The 18,950-nt window shown below is 46.4% G+C and overlaps 1 protein-coding gene across 4 annotated transcripts in view; it reads right to left on the bottom strand.

The window, feature by feature from the left end:
• Positions 1–18,950, bottom strand: part of LOC144116035 (solute carrier family 22 member 4-like) — a 211,713-nt gene that overhangs the window by 143,611 nt on the left and 49,152 nt on the right. The window contains exons 1-5 of one of the 4 annotated variants that reach the window (XM_077650701.1): positions 12,445–13,692; positions 11,963–12,056; positions 11,353–11,428; positions 9,164–9,293; positions 4,612–4,721 (exon numbers count right to left, since the gene is read on the bottom strand). The exons of 1 other annotated variant lie outside the window; for it this stretch is intronic. In XM_077650701.1, coding sequence (XP_077506827.1) covers positions 4,612–4,721; positions 9,164–9,293; positions 11,353–11,355 — 243 coding nt within the window. In that variant the 5' untranslated portion in view covers positions 11,356–11,428; positions 11,963–12,056; positions 12,445–13,692. Of the gene's footprint in view, positions 1–4,611; positions 4,722–9,163; positions 9,294–11,352; positions 11,429–11,962; positions 12,133–12,444; positions 13,693–18,950 lie in introns of those variants that run through there. 2 more of the 4 variants (XM_077650699.1, XM_077650700.1) reach the window with 2 other exon arrangements.

Below are 18,950 nucleotides of genomic sequence, written 5' to 3'. Positions count from 1 at the left end.
TTTAACTTTTTTCCATAAGCTTTATCGCCACCCATCCCTGCGAAGTGATTTTTTTTTCGATCACCTCATGCCATATTTCCACGCCGCGATCATTCGTTCAAAATTAAACGCGTAAAGTGTCATCATCGTCTTACGCCAATTGATTCATTCCCCGTACTATCATTGAATAGAATAGCTTAGCATCAGTCTTGACCACAGAAACTGACGTAAAAAAATTCCAGGAGTTTCTTTGCTGTGAAGGAAATGTGTAAAGTTTGCTGTTTTTGTTTTTGTTCATTTTTGCTTTTTGTGTCATGCCTTCTGTTTTATTTTTTTTGTTTTTCTTTGTTTTATTGCAGTTTATGTTGAAATGTATCGCGTTTATGAATGACAGCATTGCCCCCCCCCCCTATCTAATGCCCTCTTCTGGAGGCGCTTTAGGGGTAACGTGAATAAATGAATATCTCGACTCTATTAATGGCCTGCCTGGCCAGGACAGGGAGGGCATCAAGATGGCCCAATGGTGCGGCCCCGCTCACGAGATGCCCGACTTCCCAGAAACGCAACGGGCTCCTACCGCCGGAGAGAGGAAAACCTAACCCGCGGTCAGTTACCTCGGGCCCCTCCACGGCTTTAAGTGTTTAATTGGGGCCTGCCAGCTACTTGCCGTTGAGTGCTTTTCGCGGTTTTTCAGTCACCGGAAATATGTGTGGTGTGATCTGGCTAGTAAAAGCTTAGGTCGTCATCCTATCGGCCCTCCGGCCATCGGCGCCATAGCCTAACACCTCCAGGGGGGACGCACCTGCGCTTCCAACCAACCAAGCATTCACTTATTTTCTCCCCTAGCTTGCTCCATGCCTACTGAGGAAGGAGTGCTCAAGGCTGGGCTGACCGGGCCACAAACCACGAACGTGGCTTAGGGTGAGATGACCCGAGCCTACTCCACCGGTACTCCACAACATCGACGGATTTTGCCCTGGTCGTACTACGCTCCCCTACCTCAGCGTCCCGCAACGGCCACTACAGCCCCGTGGTCAGCCGTGCGGCCGCTTCCCCGAGGCATCGATTCCGAGGAGCTTAGCTGCCGTGAACTCCCGCGCGTACCTGACCTCTTCGTAGCCAGAAACCGGCGCGTCGGCCGCCAGACGTGCACGCCCCCGCGTGCGGAGGCGAGTAGCATGTATTCGAAAACCTTTTGCCTCCTCCGCATGCCTCCGCTCAGGCATTGGACCACACGAGCCCGACTAGCCCTCACAGTCGCTTGGGAGTCGCTGCCACTCTCATGGGATTTTGCATTCCCAGAGGATGGGCCCCGGCCAACCCATCCCCACCGCTGGCGTTGCATCGCGTGGTAACCGGTACCGGGCGGACCGACGACTGCGAGAGCGCCGTGACTACGACAAATAGATGAGTTCTTTCCTTTATTATTTTGAGTGCTTAGATTTAGGCTAGTTTTAGATCTAGGCTAGTTAGATGAAGTGCTCGCGAATGAGCCGGTCAGTGCCCTAACGGCCGGGCCTTTTCCGACAGGAAGCTATATATTTGTAAGGCTCATTTGAGAGTTAACTGGTTTAGACAGGTTGTTAGTATTTCTTTTCTAGATGATCAGGTTTTGTGGTAGGCAGAATTTTTTTTGAGCATGCGATTGCAAGTGGTTTCTTTTTTCTAGCTTTGTGTGGTAGCAATAATAGAGTGCTGCTAAGATGGTCAAGCAACTGAAGGTTAAATGGAAGGAGTGTGAGGCGTCGGTGAATTCATAGGGAACGCGGTCCGAATCGGTAAAGGAGGCCGAAGGCGCGGATTTTGTGTGAAAATGCTGCGTATTAAGTGCACGCCTGGACAGGGCTGACGAAGCAAACACCAGTCTAGCGTTACTTATGAATGCTCTAGAGAGAGAGATACAGGCAGAGAGGGCGTGGAAGCGCAAACTCCAAGAGAAGCTTAGCGAATTGTTGGATGCAAAAACAGCTGTCTCCGCCATCTGAAGTCACAATGACGGACATTCCAGCGCCAGTGAGTGGATGGGGCCTGTACTGCCATGTACAGCGATAAGAAAGTAGGTCAGGCATGTTTAGACAGAAACAGCTACGCGCACGTGACAGCTAGGAAGTCTGGAGGCGATGGAGAGGAGGGGAACAAGCTAACCCCAAGGAATGAGTTCACAGTCAATGATAAGAGGCAGCATAATCTGGAAGTTAGGAAAGAGGAAGGGAATACCCTAGTGCTTAGCGGTGGTGACTCAAATATGAGCAGGTGCAAAAGAACTATAATGGATTGTGTAAAGGTGATAAGCGGGTAGCAGTCGGGGCATTTCGAGGCAGGACAATGGACGCAGTACAGCGGGAGACAAAAAGCGGACTTTCTAAGAATGTTGCAGAGTGCAGTTTGGTAGTGGTAGCGGCGGGGCTAAATGATGCCCTGAATGGTGAAGCCGCAAAAGTAGTGGAAATATTAGAGGAGGGAGTTGACGATTTAAGGGCGATAGCACAGCAAGTCCAGATCGTGGTGCGCACAGTGCCCGAGGTGCAAGAAAGGAACGGAAAAATTGCCAAGGAAGTTGTGGCTGTTAATCGGGAGACAAGGAAGTTAAGCCAGGAGAAAGGCTTTGAAGTGGAAGACATAAACAGGGAAGTGCATAGAGCAGGCTTTGGCGGAGGCTTTACACGAGATGGCATACACTTCAATGGGAGGCTAGGAGTCGAAATAGGCTGGCGCCTGGCAGGGCGGGCAGTAGCTTTTTTAAAGGATCCGCTCCGGCTCAGGGCGTAGGGGTAGGTTGAAGCAAAGTAGAAACTCTAACAATGGCGGCTGAGCCCAACAAAATGACGACCGAGAGGTCCCGGAAGAAAATTACCAAAAAGAAATTTAATACCGGGATCAGGTACATATACATGCAAGGTGGTAGAAAGAGAGTGAAGTCGGTAGAAATAGAGCAGCGTTTAAAGGATGAAGAAGTAGCTGTATACGCGCTATGCGAGACACATCTCAGTGATCTAGAAGACCCACCATTTATTGATGGCTACGTCTTGGTAGGGAGCAAAAGAACAACAGCGGAGAGGCCGGGAGGAGTAGGTATGCTGATAAAACAAGGAACAAATAGAAAAAGCATAAAGTCAACTTGCAAAGAACATGACTGGGTATCAGCTACAATTGCCGGTAAAAGGACATGCCTAGAAGTAGTTTATTTAGGGGCAGGGGACAAATGCAAGCAAGAAAACAAGGATCTAGTCAAGTGTCTTAATGGCGATATAAAGCAGTTTGGAGAATGTGCCAATAGTATTCTGCTGGGTGACATGAATGGCCACATCGAGGATCTGGATGGATACACAGATTGTTACGGCAAGTTTATGCTTGACTTCTGTGAGCGACACAACCTAGTTATTGTAAATGAACTAAGTGTGAGGTACAAATCGCGTGAGAATCCCGTTACAGGGAAACGACCATTGACTACTGCTTAATCTCGCAAGTGATGCATAGGAGGCTCGCAATAATGGAAATAGACGAAGAGGGGAAGTACAGCCTCGGAATTGATCATAAGCGCATTAGCCTACAGTTTGGAGCCCTGCTCAAAAGAGAAATGCAGGGAAGTCAAAAAGAGTACGCAGAACTAAATGACGAACAAATAGCGCCAACAGCAGCCGGTATAGAGGAAGCAATAGATACACATCCCATGGAAAAGTGGGATCATAATCAGTTTGAACTACTCCTTAGTACAAATATAAAAGAAGTGAAAAGGAGTGAACCGCTGGAGAGGAAAGAGGAAGCCACGAAGCTGGTGAAACAAGGAAATTAGGAAGGCCATCGAACAACGACGGTTGGCATCACGGGAACACAGAGAAGCAAAGAGGGGGCATTTATCTGAAAAGGAAATAGGCCAAAAATGGGAATCTTATTGACAAAAGAAATAACAAATGCAGGTCATCGTCCAGACTAAATTGAAGCAGTCCTTTGACCGCTGTCTGGTGGAAGTTCACGATGCAACTAAAGGGGGATCAAGAAAATTCTGGAATTATATAAGCTGGCTGGGTAAAGCGAATCACAGAAAGCAGGAACAGATTCACGTAACCGAGGGAAAATGTTTGGAGGGAGATGGCGCTGTGAACTACATTGCATCAGTTATTGCTGAGTCATTTAGAAAAGACGATAGGGTAACCCAGTCAAAACGCACTACAGTATTCTAAGACAGAAAATTTCTGTAGTCTGCAGTCTTGTCGTATTTTGGGCATGTCTTGTGTAGTCTGTATTGTCTTTTGTAGTCGGTCCTGTCTTCTGTAGTCTGTCTTGTCTTTTATAGTCTGTCTTGACTTCTGTAGTTTGTCTTGTCTTTTGTAGTCGGTCCTGTCTTCTGTAGTCTGTCTTGTCTTTTATAGTCTGTCTTTTGTAGTCTGTCTTGTCTTCAGTAGTTTGCTTTATCTTCTGTAGTGTGTCTGGTGTAGTGCTCGTACACTGCGTAACAGTCGTTGCTGTGTCACCTGTTAATTAACACAGGATTTGTGTTCTGGAGTAGGCAATGCACAAAAATGCACAGCTTGTTAATGGTCGCCTGTCAATTAACACAAGCTTTGTGCATTCCAGAGTAATTCGTGCACAAAACCACTAGAATTGAAATGAAAATGATCAATTTTTATTTACTGTTTCGTGCTTTTTTTTCGACCTTGCTGATGCATGCTGTCCAGCGTTGTCCTGGCCGCAGGTTCCTAGATACATCGCCCATGAGCCAAGAAAAGTGGTCTTTGTCTTGGCTGAAAAAAGAAAAAATAGAGATCACCGCTGCTACCTGCACAAAAAAAAATGTGAAAGCGTTGACGCCTCCTCTACACTGGTCGCCTTTCAAATTTGGCGCCATGGTTGTTTTCTCATTCACTTGATTGGTTATCAATTAACTCTTCTTTTACCCTCATTTCCTCCCAGCAACGATTTCGAGTTTTCAAATTTTCCTCCATGCATCGTTCCTGCCCAATCACTGAATACCTGCTCAGTCTAATTGCCTTCTCATTCATTGCCCGTTCACTGCCTTTTGATTCTCAATAATTACCTAATTGCCTCTAATTTATCATTATTTTTGCTATCTCCTGGTTACGTATAGGTCACTTATCACTGGTCACATGATTGCTCGTTTCGAGTTTTCAAACTTGGCGCCAAGCTTTGGCTTTGTCCATACTTCCACTTTTTCAAACTTGGCGCTACGTTGTAGCTCCACCTACTTTCAGCGTTTTCAAATTTCGCGGCACTTTTTCTCTGGGCCAGCCACTTTTTGGACATTTTTGGCTGTAAATAATTATCCGATTACGAAATTTTCTTTTCGCGCAGCATCCGCACATCATCCTCTTCCAATTACACAACCAAACGTATGACGCTATCTGTTCTGAGTTGCCCACGACTGCTGCGGACACGATCCCCGGCAACATAGCCTAGTAATGTTCTCACTTTATTCAAAATGTTGTAATAGTGAACAAGGCTTACGACCGGCCGAGTTGGTACTGACTCACCTTAAAACCAGCCAGAAGACAGAACACACAAGACGTGAGCTCAAGAGGCTGGACTAACAAAAATTTCATTAAAGATTTTGATTATTTGATTTGATTTGTGAGGCTTTAACGTCCCAAAGCAACTCAGGCTATGAGGGACGCCGTAGTGGAGGGCTCCAGAAATTTCGACCACCTGGGGTTCTTTAGTGTGCACTGACAACGCACAGTACACGAGCCTCTAAAATTTCGCCTCCATTGAAATTCGACTAGTGTGGCCAGGATCGAACCTGCGTCTTTTGGGACAGCAGCCGAGCGCCATAACCACTGAGCCACCACGGCAGCATCATTGAAGGAAAGCCACAAAAGACCCGCGAAGAGATACGGGCACACAATAACCCAAAGCAGTGAAAGGGCGAAGTGCAATCAAATTTCACTGGCATACTAATGAATCATCTCAAAAAGCAAATTTCTTACGGTGAAGGTTTACCGACGTCTTAGCCACACGTGTCATTAACATTACCGATGTAGTAAGCCTCAACTATCTACCGACAGATTTATCCCTTCCGTAAACCACTGACGTGTCGTGGAAATTAGGCGTGCAAAGAGACAGGTCATCCTCAGATTTGCATTCACAAGATTTAGCGTGCAGTGCCAGATTAGAATTTGCCTTCCCCCTATAGAGAGAAAGTGCTCAGCCAGGTGCAAATTCAGATATCTACCTGTCTGCCCATATTAGTTGCAGCCATAGGGCAGTGGAACGCAATAAACTCCATTACTTTTGCAAGTGGTGAACCTTTTTTTGTGACACTGTCCATTGTGGACAAGTACCCAGTTTTATCAAGCCTTTTTTTAATGGCGGCGCAAATGCCTCCTGTCTTGCACTTCGCTGTTAAGACAACATCAGCATTGCACTTTCCCGCGAATTTCGTGAGACTGTGAAATACTGTGGAGTTAAGGTATATCAGCATCATCCGAGTATGTGTTCCTTACCCTCGAGCAAGTGAAAACATACTATGACAGGTTGTTGAGATGGGCAAGTGGGAACCCAGCTGCTTGGAAACCTGCTACAAGAATGCGTCCTCAGTAGTGATGGCATGACTTATGTAAAGCTGATGTCATGCACACGACTGCACACCCATCAAGTGTTTCCATCTTTACTGACCTTAACCAGCGACAAATACACCTCTTCACCATCCTTCCCCAGCAACGAGTGGTCCGACTCGTAGCTAAAAAGAGCCTTCCCCGATCTTTAGCTGTAGCCCTGACAAACATGGTCGTCCACAAAGCGCAGGTCTGCATCAAGAAACTGGTAACGGTTCTGCTTAGACAATTCTGATGTAAAAGACAGGCCTTGACTGCATGCCTTAAAGACTCCTAAAACATCTTGTGCCAACTTATCTGAGCCTTCGATGTCCAGAAAAATTAGGTAGTCATGAACATAACGAAATGCTACTATGCCAAGGTCTTCCAAACAGGGCTCTAATGCCTTATCGACTTTAGACATAAAAATGTTGCTGAGCAAAGTTACGACCTGCGTGTAAATACCGCCCTGCTAACTGACAAATGCAGATTTGCAGTAAAAGGACAACGGCCCATGAAGCCAGCAACTGAAATCACGCAATCATCTGTAAAAGCATGTTCATTGTTTACCCTGATGCAGTTTGCACATGCCTCAGAGGTCTATCATGTGACAATGAATAGTACAGGCCCTACATGTCGATGCTCACTGCAGAGCACCTGCCCAGGTTGCTGTACACAAGAAACTAGAACTCCACAGAACTCCACTTTTGTGAGTTGGCAAGGCGGTATTTACATCAGAAATCAGGCATATGCAGAGGGTCCCAGGTCGCACCGTTCCTCTGCGACATTCTTCTGTCCAGAGTCGATACCGCATCAAAGCCGTTTGGAAGACCTCGGCATAGTAGCATTTCGTTATGTTGATTGCTACCCAATTTTTTTGCACAAGGAGGGCTCAGATAAGTTGGCACAAGACATTTTAGAAATCTATAGGCATGCGGTCAAAGCCCATCTTTTACGTCTGAATTTCGCTAAGCATAACCGTTTGTAGCTTCTTGACTTAGACCTGCGCTTTGCGGACGAACACTTATGTTGGTGCCACAGCCCAAGATCGGGAAGCCTCTTAGGTATGAGTAGAACCACTCGAGGCTGGTGAAGGACAGGTTGGCAATCGCATGCATCACGACCGCTTTATGGAAGTCATGCCATCACTGTGTCTAGAATGCATTCTCGGAGCAGGTTTCCAAGCCAATGGCACCTGGGTTCCCACTTGCCCATCTCGCACACCTGTCAGAGCGTGTTTTTACTCTCTCGAGGGAACGGAACACCATTCGCATGATGCTGACGTAGTTGAGCAGCACAAAAAGGCGGGCTTTATACCTTACCTCCACGCCATTTCGCACCGTCCGAAAAAGTTGCACCAAAGTATGATGTTGCTGTTGTCTTGACAGCTAAAAGTGAGGTAGGAGCCCTTTGCTTCTCCGTTCAAACTAGGCTTGATACAACTACGGGTAATCGTGCGCTATGCACAGTGGCAGATAAAAAATGTCCACCACTTGCAAAAGTAAACGGGTTTTTTGCGTTCCACTGCCTTGTAGTTGGAACTACTATGGGCAGACAAGCAGATATCTGAATGTGCGCCTGGCTGAGAGCACTTTCACTGTATAGAAAGGAGGCGAATTTTCACCTGACACTGCACGTTCAATCTCGTGGATGCATTCGGAGGACAACCTTTCTCTTTGCACGCCTGATTTCCGCAGCACATCAGTGGTTTAGGGAAGTGATAAATCTGTCCTGATATAGTTGAGGCTTACTACATCGGTGAGGCTAAAACCGTGCCTGGCTAAACCGTCGGTGAACCTTCACTATAACGAATTATTTTTTTAGATGGTTTACTAGTATGTTAGTGCCTTTCGATTGTTTTTTGCTCTCTCACTGCTTTGGGGTTTTGCGCGCGTGAATCTCTTTACAGGTCTTCTTTTGCCGCTTTTCTTCAATAAAATTTCAGTTGTTAGACCAGCCTCGTCTTGTGCTCATCTCTTCTCCTGTGTTGTGTCTTCCGGCTGGTTTTAGGATGTAATACTGAATGCCGGAAGACAGCCATTTTAGAGTCAAGCGCACTTATAATGGCCCCAGATATAATGAATGTTCATTTATTACAAAAAATAGTGCTTTCTTCATTAATTTATGCATGAAGTATATGACACTGCATCAAAATAAAAAAGGACTAACCCTCATGGCCAAACTGCAGTTACAGAAAACAAGGGGACACCATAAACCTGCCTCACATGCAAAAGCTTGCACTTCAGGCCAATGCAGAAATCAGATCAGATTGCTTCCCAAACTGCATAACACTGCCACGCAAAGAATGTGACAGGCAATAAAGGAGCAACAAAAAAGCGAACTGTAGGTAGCAGCCAATCTCATGCAGACAAGCTACAAGGTCAGGCCAACATCGACGTGGAAGGAGAAATTTGAAAAAAAAAGCCACAACAAGCACATAATTTTTAAGGTTTTTATAGCACACTGAACCCTTTAAATGTCAAATACTTTCCTGAAAAAACCTAACAGAAGCAGCAATTTTTTTTCGGCAATCAATTTTTTCATGTACTTCATTGTTCTTGAAGCATAGGCAGGTGTAGAGTAGTGAGTTTAGTGCATGCATCCCTAAGCAATGCCATGCCAAAAACTGTACTTACAGAAAAAGCTTGCCTTACTGAGTGAATACCACTGGCCATCCGCTAATTTCTCAGCCTGCTCCAGGTCACTGGCACAAATCACACGCAACTTGGTGGCTTGCACAACTTCCATGCAACTCTTGGTCTTTAGCTGGAAAAAAATTGAGGAATCAGCGAGATATCAAATTTTACATGCATTGCTTTGTTTTAATGACCGATTAGAAAAAAAACAGCGGTTTCTGTGAGCGCAACTATTTTTTCACACTAGCTTTCTACAGTAAACAACGTTTATCGCGACCTAATTCACTCTGACTTGCTGCACGGTCCCAGCACTACTGTGTATAGCTCTATAGTTTCAGATGCTTGATAGCTCTGAGCCCTTGGGCTTGCACTCGTTAATGCAGAAAACCTCGTAAAAGGCAACCAGAGCTTCGAGCTTTAAGCCATAGGTATTCAGAAGCTCAGTGGTCTGTGGGAGAACTTTTGGCTGGGTGACACAGTAACAAATGCTGCTCCAGTTACTTTCACTCCATTGCAAAAAACTTGCACAGCAGAGACCTCCCTCCATTTCGCATTGCAGAAACAATCACTGAAATTCAAAGCACGCATACTAAATGCACACCTGCCTTCCAACACAGCTTCATAATAATGGGTATAATTATTGGAATGAAATACCAGTCAGTACATGTAGTTTTCAATTTATCCAAAAATTATAAGCAACCGACAAAAAATAAAGATTAAAAGGGAAATAACCAGAATTGTTTAAAAAATCTGTCAGAAGAATTATGTGACATCCATTACACTCCAGCAATTCTTCTGCGTTGTGCACCTTCAAACCACACTTTCTTACAGGCACATTTGCACAGAAATTGGGTTGAACCTGATCTTTAAGAATCTTTTTTGGTGCAACAGTAGGAAGAGACCAGGTTTTACCCAAAAACGAAGGGCCCTACACATTTGCATCACAAGCCCAGATGGTGCACTTGAGTTGCCTCTTATGCTTATGCAAGAAACAGGAACAGAGATATCTTGACTAAATCGAAAAAAGACGAAGTGCAATGCAAGTGTAATGCAGAGAACTACTAAAACACTGGGAGGATTCCAAGAGTAGGTGAATGCATGAATGGGTGGCAATCAGATGGCTAAATGAGATTAGGAAATTTGAGGAAAAAGGGTGGTAGCATGTGGCACAGGATACAGTTACCTAAAATGACCTGGAGAACCATTGTTCTGCACTAATTTTAACAGCACATTCACACGGCGGGCAAAATCACTAACTCCAGGAACGGACTGCGCATCATGCGACTCAATGTCAATCACCATTGCAAATGGCACCATCACCGCGGACTGCACATGAGGAAAAGAAGACGTATTTTTGCTCTCAACTTTGAGCAGCAGTCAGCTGCGGTTTTAAGAGCAAAGCTCTGAAATACGGTAACATTGGCACTTTGTTTTACTGACATGAGGGTGCTCATGAGCGTGCAAGTCCCATGTTTGTTTTGCACCAAATGCGTTAATTGCGAGGTATGTTTAACTAAAGAGGGGCATCTAACATGGGCATCAGCCCTCCGCTAGGGCAGCTCTTCATTACTTCTCTTCTATATCCCTCCCTTATATCACAGTTCAAGTGTCCACCAAAATGTGAGACAGTTACTGTTACATTTCCTTGAATTTTTCTTCAACTAATTTTAAATTTTTCAAGGATGCAGCTTTAAGAAGGCAGAGGTACAAACTGTGCAGTATAACCATATGCTATGGCAATAAACCAGCAATGAATCTGTGCTGACAGCCGCTTGCCCAGTGCATTGCAAGGATGCTATGCCATACAAGAATTGGTGTCATCGTGCAATGTTACAATACTGACTGACAATTTGGTCTCTGTATCAGAAATACTGGTAAACCATCATTGTTGAGCACAACGTTTTTAAAGAGATAAATGAACATATAGGTCCTTTTCGAGGACACATATGCATACCAGGCAACAGGTGTGCAATGTCAAAGCACGTATATGTTAACAGCAGCTGCGTTAAGAGCTACATCAGTGACTATACTTTGTACAAGTCTACAGGTCCGGTATTTATAAGCTTAGGTACTGCTGTGAAGTGCATGTAGAGTTTGCATGCATTTCTAAACCTAGCTGCAAGCCTATGTTGAAAATATGTTTCTAAAATAGGCAGCTAAGATATGCATCACTGAAAAAGAATAACTACCATGAACGGATCAGGAAGGATGACACAGCCGAAAGCAGGAAGCACACATGGCCCAATAGATGCTGGCTGCTGGCAACTGCAAATAAATACATCAAGAGCAACAGCTGTCAGTGGCTGTAGCCATGTCATGAATGACAAGAGAGGAAGTCGTCTCCTGCTTTAAAAACTAAAATTAGATGTAATATAAGTAAATAAAAAACCAATGAGCTAGCCCATGACAAAAGAAATGAACAGATTTTATGTAATGCACCCATATACATTCTTTGAGAAGAGTCACAATGACTGTTATAACCACACTGAAAGATGTGCTCGCTGAAATACCGCACACCAATATGAATATAGAATGTGCAGGTTTTCATTAATTCCTATCATGGTGCCTTGCACCAATGTCTAGGTATTAAATTGAAAGTTGCAACCTGTGTGCCCTGGTTAATTGAGAAGATAGAATGGAAAAAAGCATGCCTTCAATAGCAAGAAGCTTGATATCTCACAGCACAGCTTAGAATCATAGAAAAATTGCTAGCGCATTTAACAAATCTGCATACAGTTAAAAGCTGCACAAATTTGTTGACTGACAATGCAAGTAAGGGCAAGAGAAACAAAAAAATACCAAAGAACACTCGTGAGTGCGGCGAAGGGAGGTCTGTGGGTAGGATCCCGTGCCTGGGAAGAGTTCCGAGCTCGGAGAATTGCCGGCACCACAGCTGATGGCACGCAACCAAGAATAAATAACAAAGTGAAGATAAGTAACAAAAAAAAAACCATCGACAATGGCGAAAGACTTGAATGCGGGCCGCAAAAGCGAGAGATATAGCAAAAAGGTAGAAATCCTAAATAAGTGTGCAGTTGCATCTCCGACAGCTCGCAGTGCTCAGAAAGAGAGGAAGCATCAACGCTTGCAGCTGAGGAGGCGCAAGATTGATTAACTTTGACATAACACTGCCTAAAATCCTGTTCCATTGGGGAAGCACAAATAAGTTTACAAATGACAAGGCGAGGAATATGCACCAGCCTTTCACATGCGATCACTTTCTCAGAATAATTTAGTATAACGAATATTAAGGCACAAGCACTAATTCGATAAGTACCAACCTTGAGCAAAATAGTGCGGTGTCCGATCGCAGCTGGCCTAGCGCGAGCGCTCCACCGCACGGCACTTCTCCCTCATCGTCTTCTACGCAGTGCAAATCCATGCTTTTGCACAGAGTGTCGAAGCGCTAGCAAGCGAAAGAGTAACTCTGTTGTGATATCTGGTGCCATTTTTATTTACCACGGCACGCGAGTAATAAACGCACATAAAGAAAATGAGAACACACTTGTCATGCAGGATATAGGGCCTGCTTTTTTGGCGCCGCATTATAGCTGCGGCAACCGCATGCAGACTGCCTCTACTCACATCCCTATATAGCCGCATACAAATAGCGCGTGTGAATACAGATCATTAGCAAAGAAACACAGAGCGGGACTCACCGGTCATGCGATTCATCCAGGCTTAGTAAAACCGCGCAGGAGTCTTCGTTCGCTTTTACAGATGACAAGACGTCGCAGTACTGTCTTTGTTCTTGGCTTACCCGTTGAAACTCGCCAATGTTGACAGGCTGTAATTCTGGTCGTTGGCTTCCAAAACACACTCATGCTCACCTTCCTATTGAATGAGTTCTTCACACGTGTCCGCCGTACCAGCACCCAAGCAATGCCTCAAAGAGGCAAATAATACAAAACGCGACGCGTCGATTGCGCTGCAATGGCGCCGACGGCTGCGTTTTCGCGTTGTTGCAAAATTGCAACCGACAAAAGCTTGTTTTTAAACCATGAATAATTCAATTATCTCCATAACAAAGACATTGTTTTTTTTTAAATTATTTTTACATTACTTATGAATATTAAAGCGCTTTTAGTTACTTTTTTGGTATATCGTGTGTAGAAGCTGCGATCCTGTGATCCCCTGAAATGACCCGGATGCCCTAGCAGACGACGGAGCAGCCGACGGATCAGACGACGCTGTTGACAGAATGTAATTTCGTTTGATGCCAGATAAAATCACTAAGTTGCGACAAAAACAGCGAAGAAAAGCGCCGTATCTCGAGCTGGCGAATATTGTGGATAAGTTGAACGCAATTGACACGATGGAGAGTAGCTGCGATGCATTAATTTGCGCGACAGTGGCACGCTCACCGGAGATCATGAAACTTAACAGCTTAATCTGTGACCAGTACAAGCGGATTGCTTTGATATCAACTGCGTTACGAAACTACGTCGATACTTGCGTCTCACTTTAGCTAATATGCAACAGCGGCTAGCACTTGCCGCATCCTGATCACGTGTAGTTTAACAAGCAAGAGCCCACTAGCGCATCGAAGCAGCCGTGTTTTTGAGTTCATATCGTTACGATAAATACGAGCTGTTTTGGCACTGTGCGTCACGGACGGTGACGATGGCGTCGCGTACGATCTTAACTAAGACCCGCCGCAACGCAGCCGATAACCCAAGTATATGGGCGTCAAAGGTTGTTCACCAGTACTGCAAACGTGGGCATAAAGTATCGCTCAGTCGCAGCGCCAGTCGCTCGCTGCTCGATTTTCCAGCCTTCCGAGTGAAGGTCGCAAGCTGTAGAGCCAATCGGTGAGCCAGCCGGAGTGAGCGAGCAGAGCTTTCGGGAACGACGCCGCCCGCGTGCGCGCCGGGCAATGAACTACGCGCTACCCCCTGGCTGCCCTAGTCGTCGCTAAGCCTAGGCGGTTTCACATCGATGCAGCAGTTGAGTGCACTTCGAAACCGGCTAGCACTGAGGTGCTGCTCTCGTAATCGTTTTACTGTGAACCTCGTCTCATAGTAAAACAAAGATATGCTCGGTTTCCGCGACACCTTCAGGAGCGGAGCCAGCTGAGGAGAGGAGAGCCGCGATTGAGGAGCAGCAATTAAAGGCGCCTTGGGAAGACATTTGTTTGTATTCCTGTTATCGCTTCTACCAACGACTCGATATTGGCCAACGATACTCCATCCGACGGCTTAGTATGGACTTGAACAAACATTACTGTCGCATTTTTCTGACGCTGGCGGCCGCTATCCAGCCTGGCATGCCGGCCCTGAGAAGGGCGCCCGTACTTTATCATGGCGCTTAACTGTATGGCTGTGGTGCACATCAAAAACCCCACACATCCTCCTCTTTTCTCAGATTGTCATAGCACACAGTCACATTGGGACCAGAGCAGTTTAGAGGACCTAGCGCGGGTGCACAGGAGCTAGACCGTCAAAGCAGGCGAAACTATTGAAGCGCGCGATTGACGTCAGTCCCAAGACTTCATTCTCATTTCGACCGAGAATCGAATCGGTTCAAACTCGCCAGCCGCCGCATTTCACCTTCGGCGTCATACGGTGTTGTCTATATTTAGCGGCATTTTCGTGTCATCGTCATGAAATTTTCTGTGAAGGCAATGAACGACGTCGTAAAGTATTTTTTTGCTATTTTATGATAAGCAGCACGTCACTGCCGCTAAAAAAAATTCTCCGCCAACACTGTATCAGTGTTGGACTGAAGAGCGCTACCTACGAGAGCTTCAAGTGTTTAGATCGGGGTGCTCAGCAAACGTGGAGACGACAAAATACGAACATCTGAGGGCGTTTCGTTTCGAAAACATTCCTTCTAAGATACAAGCAGTGTCATCTACTTCAAAGATTTTGCAGTACTATTGCGATCTGCAGCCACCTTCGCTATATCCGGTATGTTTCCTCCTTATATATCAGTTAACGAATTGTATACACGTGTGCATTACAACAAGACGAATTGTTTGACCGCATCCGGAACCCTCTGCGACAAACGATTAGGCCATATGGCTGTCTGGAAGTACCCGGAATGCACGGTTTGGGGGCGAAAAGGTCGTCGGTGCAAATCCCACACATATTTTGGGCTTCATCTAAATATTTATTTTATCCTCAGGAACATGACAAGTCAAATGACACCACTTTGATCATTATGCTTCAACTGGGCGGCCCCCAAATTTGATGCAAATCGGGGTCCGCGGGGTCCCACTTCGATAGCCGCTATACTGGCATATATAAAGCGGATCGAAGGTATCTGTGACAACTGAGGCTCTACGCGCCCGCTGTTGCTATGCGATATAGTGTGGTAACTGTCTTGGCCAATTTGACCTTCCCTGAAGACAGACGTGTCCGTGACAAACGTAAGTAGTAAGAGCTGACGCTCTTAAAACTGAAACGCGGAAAAATGATATCGGGGTTGCTTTGAACATTTATACAGACAACTGCGTGCATGTACATACATGCTGCCTTTGTGTAGCCGGATGATTATGGCGAGTAATTTTCCCTGATTGACGATTATCGATATTCTTTTCCGCGCCGTGCGTAGAAGTGTCCTTGGCCTTTTCTGCGCATGTAGTAGTAGCGGTACATTATGTTACATGGCTTGAACCTGTCACAGAAGCCAAGAGGATACTGACTTTCAGTAGCGCGCATCGACTTGCGCACACCGATTGGTGTGCAGGCGCTGTCATGGCTGTAGCTACATGCCGCCACCGCAAGCGCGTGTGAATACGCAGGCACCGTTGGCTTCGTCGCTTGTGCATTACAGCTTTTTGGGATTTCAATGCCGCATTATACTCTTGAGCATGCACTACTTTCGTCACACTGTAATGTGGGAACAGAAGGGAATTAGGTGAGTGCTCGAGCAGTGCCTCTCCTCTAAGCCAGTTCTCGTTCGGTGAGAGAGCCAGGTCGCGGGAAGCGAGTGGAAAACTCGATTCGCCAATGTGAATGAGCACTTCATTTCGCTCGGTGCCCGTCACCAACAGATCAGAGCACCTCGCATCCTCTTCGCGACTCGCCACAGTGAACGCGCTTTGAAGCATCTTTGGTCAATTTGATCCCATCGCTGTCACACGACAGCACGACATTATTTCTAGAATTCTGCAGTAAAAGAATTACCCTCACCAGGAATCTGTCATACTACACATCCCACGATAGGTATCTATCGTGCGGCACAAACCACGACAGGCATCTGTCGCGCGGCATATCCCACGACAAGCTGTGGTGTCGCGCGACAGGCCGCACGACAGGTACTTTTGTCGCGTGAAAAGAGGCGCGCTAGAAGTCTGTCGCGTGACTGAACCCACGACAGTTAACTTTGCTGAGGCATGCAATCTCTGTCGCGCGGCACGACTCCCTTTGTCGCGCGACAGTACCTGCGAGAGAAACCTGTCGCGCGACAAATGCTGCGACAGGGACCTTCTTCGCACGACAAAATGCAGGAAAGATGTCTCTCGTGCGGCAGAATCTACTACAAACAACTTTGTCGCGCGAAAGGACCCACGACACGAAGCTTGTCGCACGACACAAGGCACGACAAGACAGCTTGTCTTGCGACTTAAAATTGTGTCGCGCGACAGATGCGCGACAAAAAATTCTGTCGTGGGTTTTGATCGGGAATGGCCTGGAGTGAGGGAGCAACACAGGATAGCACAATTTAAGATAGCTTAGAACTGACCAATCTTAAGTTGAAAAGGCGGAAGCACATATTCCAAAATGCACGTCCGCAGGGATAGACGAAATTCCAATCAAGTTAATAATGAACTTCACCCAAGAAGGCAAGGAAACGCTGATAACAACATTGGAGGCAGTCATAACATATAAGCAAATTCCGCACAGCTGGAAACAGGGTAAAGTGAATTTGATTTATAAAGGGAAAGGCGATAAGACGAACAAAAAATCCTTCGGACAGATTACGATAAAATCAGTCACATACAGGCTCGCGATGCAGGCGGTGAAATTAAAAATGCAGTTATGGGTAGAAAGTAATAGAATACTCGGAGAAATTCAGAACGGGTTCAGAAGTGGTAGGTGCTTAGATGATAGCCTGTTCGTGCTTACCCAGTGCATAGAAATAGCTATGACGGAAAACAGACTTCTGTATTTAGCATTCTTGGTCATAAGCGGTGCATACGACAACGTGAACAAGGAACTCCTGTGGAACATATTAAAAGATGAAGGTATCGGTCATGAGGTAATTGATTTTCTACAGGAAATAGAACGAGAAAATAAACTTGAAATATGGGAAGGAATGAAGTGTAGAACTGTCGAGGTACACAAAGGATTAAGCAAAGTTCGTCAGAGGTAACGAACGCCGTTTTAGGACGGTCGGACTCGGCCATCGGGGACTTGCCAATAGCCGGAGGAACACGTTCTTGGGCAAGTTGGTTCATTACTTGAGTAGATGAAACGCACAAAAACACAGCCCACAGGAAAATAAAGACATGAGAAGCGCCTGTCTCATGTCTTTCTTTTCCTGTGTGCTGTGTTTTTGTGCGCTTCAGCTACTCAAGCAATAGCCGGAACGGAGATCCAGGGAGGAAACGAACTCGGCGCCATGCAAGCAGTCAAGGGCGTCGTCAATACGTGGTAGCAGGTAGACATCTTTGCGCGTAGTTTTGTTAAGCCGGCGATAGTCCACGCAAAATTGTATCGAGCCATCCTTCTTTTTCACCAGGACGACTGGGGATGAGCAAGGACTGGCGGATGGTTGAATAATGCCGCGTTGTAGCATGTCGTCAACTTGCCCAGTTATGGCGCGGCGCTCGGGAGGCGACACACGGTAGGGGCGCTGACGGAGAGTAGCATGGGTGCCGGTGTCCATGTGGTGCTCGACAGTGGTCGCACGGCCCAAAGAAGTGGACTGGTGGTCAAACGATGAGCGAAACTGGTTGAGCAGGGCAAGGAGCTGCGCGCGGTGAGCCGTGTCGAGAGCGCGGTCAATGGAGCAGTCGGCAATGTCCGAAGACAGCGGGTGCTCTGGAGTAGCGCCACGTGGGGTGAGGGAAGCGGCGTCGGCACCGGAGGAGGTCACATCAGTGTGCAAGAAAGAGATCAAGTCAGCGGTTTCAAAATAGCCGAGGCACTCGCCACGGAGCAGGCAGAGTGCGGAGAAAGAGGTGTTAGGGACGAGGATGGGGCAGCACCGTGGTGAATGTCGATTACGGTGAAGAGAAGAGATATGTGTCGGCGAGAGGCAAGGACCAGGAAAGGCGTGAAGAGAACGGTGGCGTCAGAAACAGAGGCGGCGCAAACAGGGACGAGCATGGCACTGTGGGGGTGGGGGGGGGGGGGAGGTATGTCAGTGTCCTCAGCGACAACAAGCTTAGCAGCACAGCGAATCGGAGGCTCGTCGAAGGGTGCATCGCAGAGCGGAGAGAGGATGACGTTCGCACAGGCACGGTCAATGGCAGCACTGTGGAGGGATAGAAAATCCCATCCAAGGATGACGTCATGGGAGCTTGCACGGAGGAATAAAACTTCGACAACTAAAAATCGTTGGCGTCGGTGCTGAACAATCTTCATTCCAAAAGGATTAAGGCAAAGTTGTCCTCTATCACCGCTGCTGTTCATGCTTTATATGATAAGTATGAAAAAAAGGCGACAAGGAAACAATCTAGGATATAATCTGTTGAACAGATTAGGCGGAAAGGTTGTTGAGCCGCGACTACCGGATTTAATCTATGCGGACGATATTGTACCGTTATCAGATAGCCAGGAAGATTTGCAAACGTTGGTTAATTGCTATGGAGACGAAGGAGACTGTCTAGGATTCA

The sequence above is a fragment of the Amblyomma americanum genome, chromosome 1 (assembly GCF_052857255.1).
Source record: "Amblyomma americanum isolate KBUSLIRL-KWMA chromosome 1, ASM5285725v1, whole genome shotgun sequence".
NCBI lineage: Eukaryota > Metazoa > Arthropoda > Arachnida > Ixodida > Ixodidae > Amblyomma > Amblyomma americanum.
The sequence above is the reverse complement of the archived record's forward strand: the minus strand, read 5'-3'. Positions and strand labels throughout refer to the sequence as shown.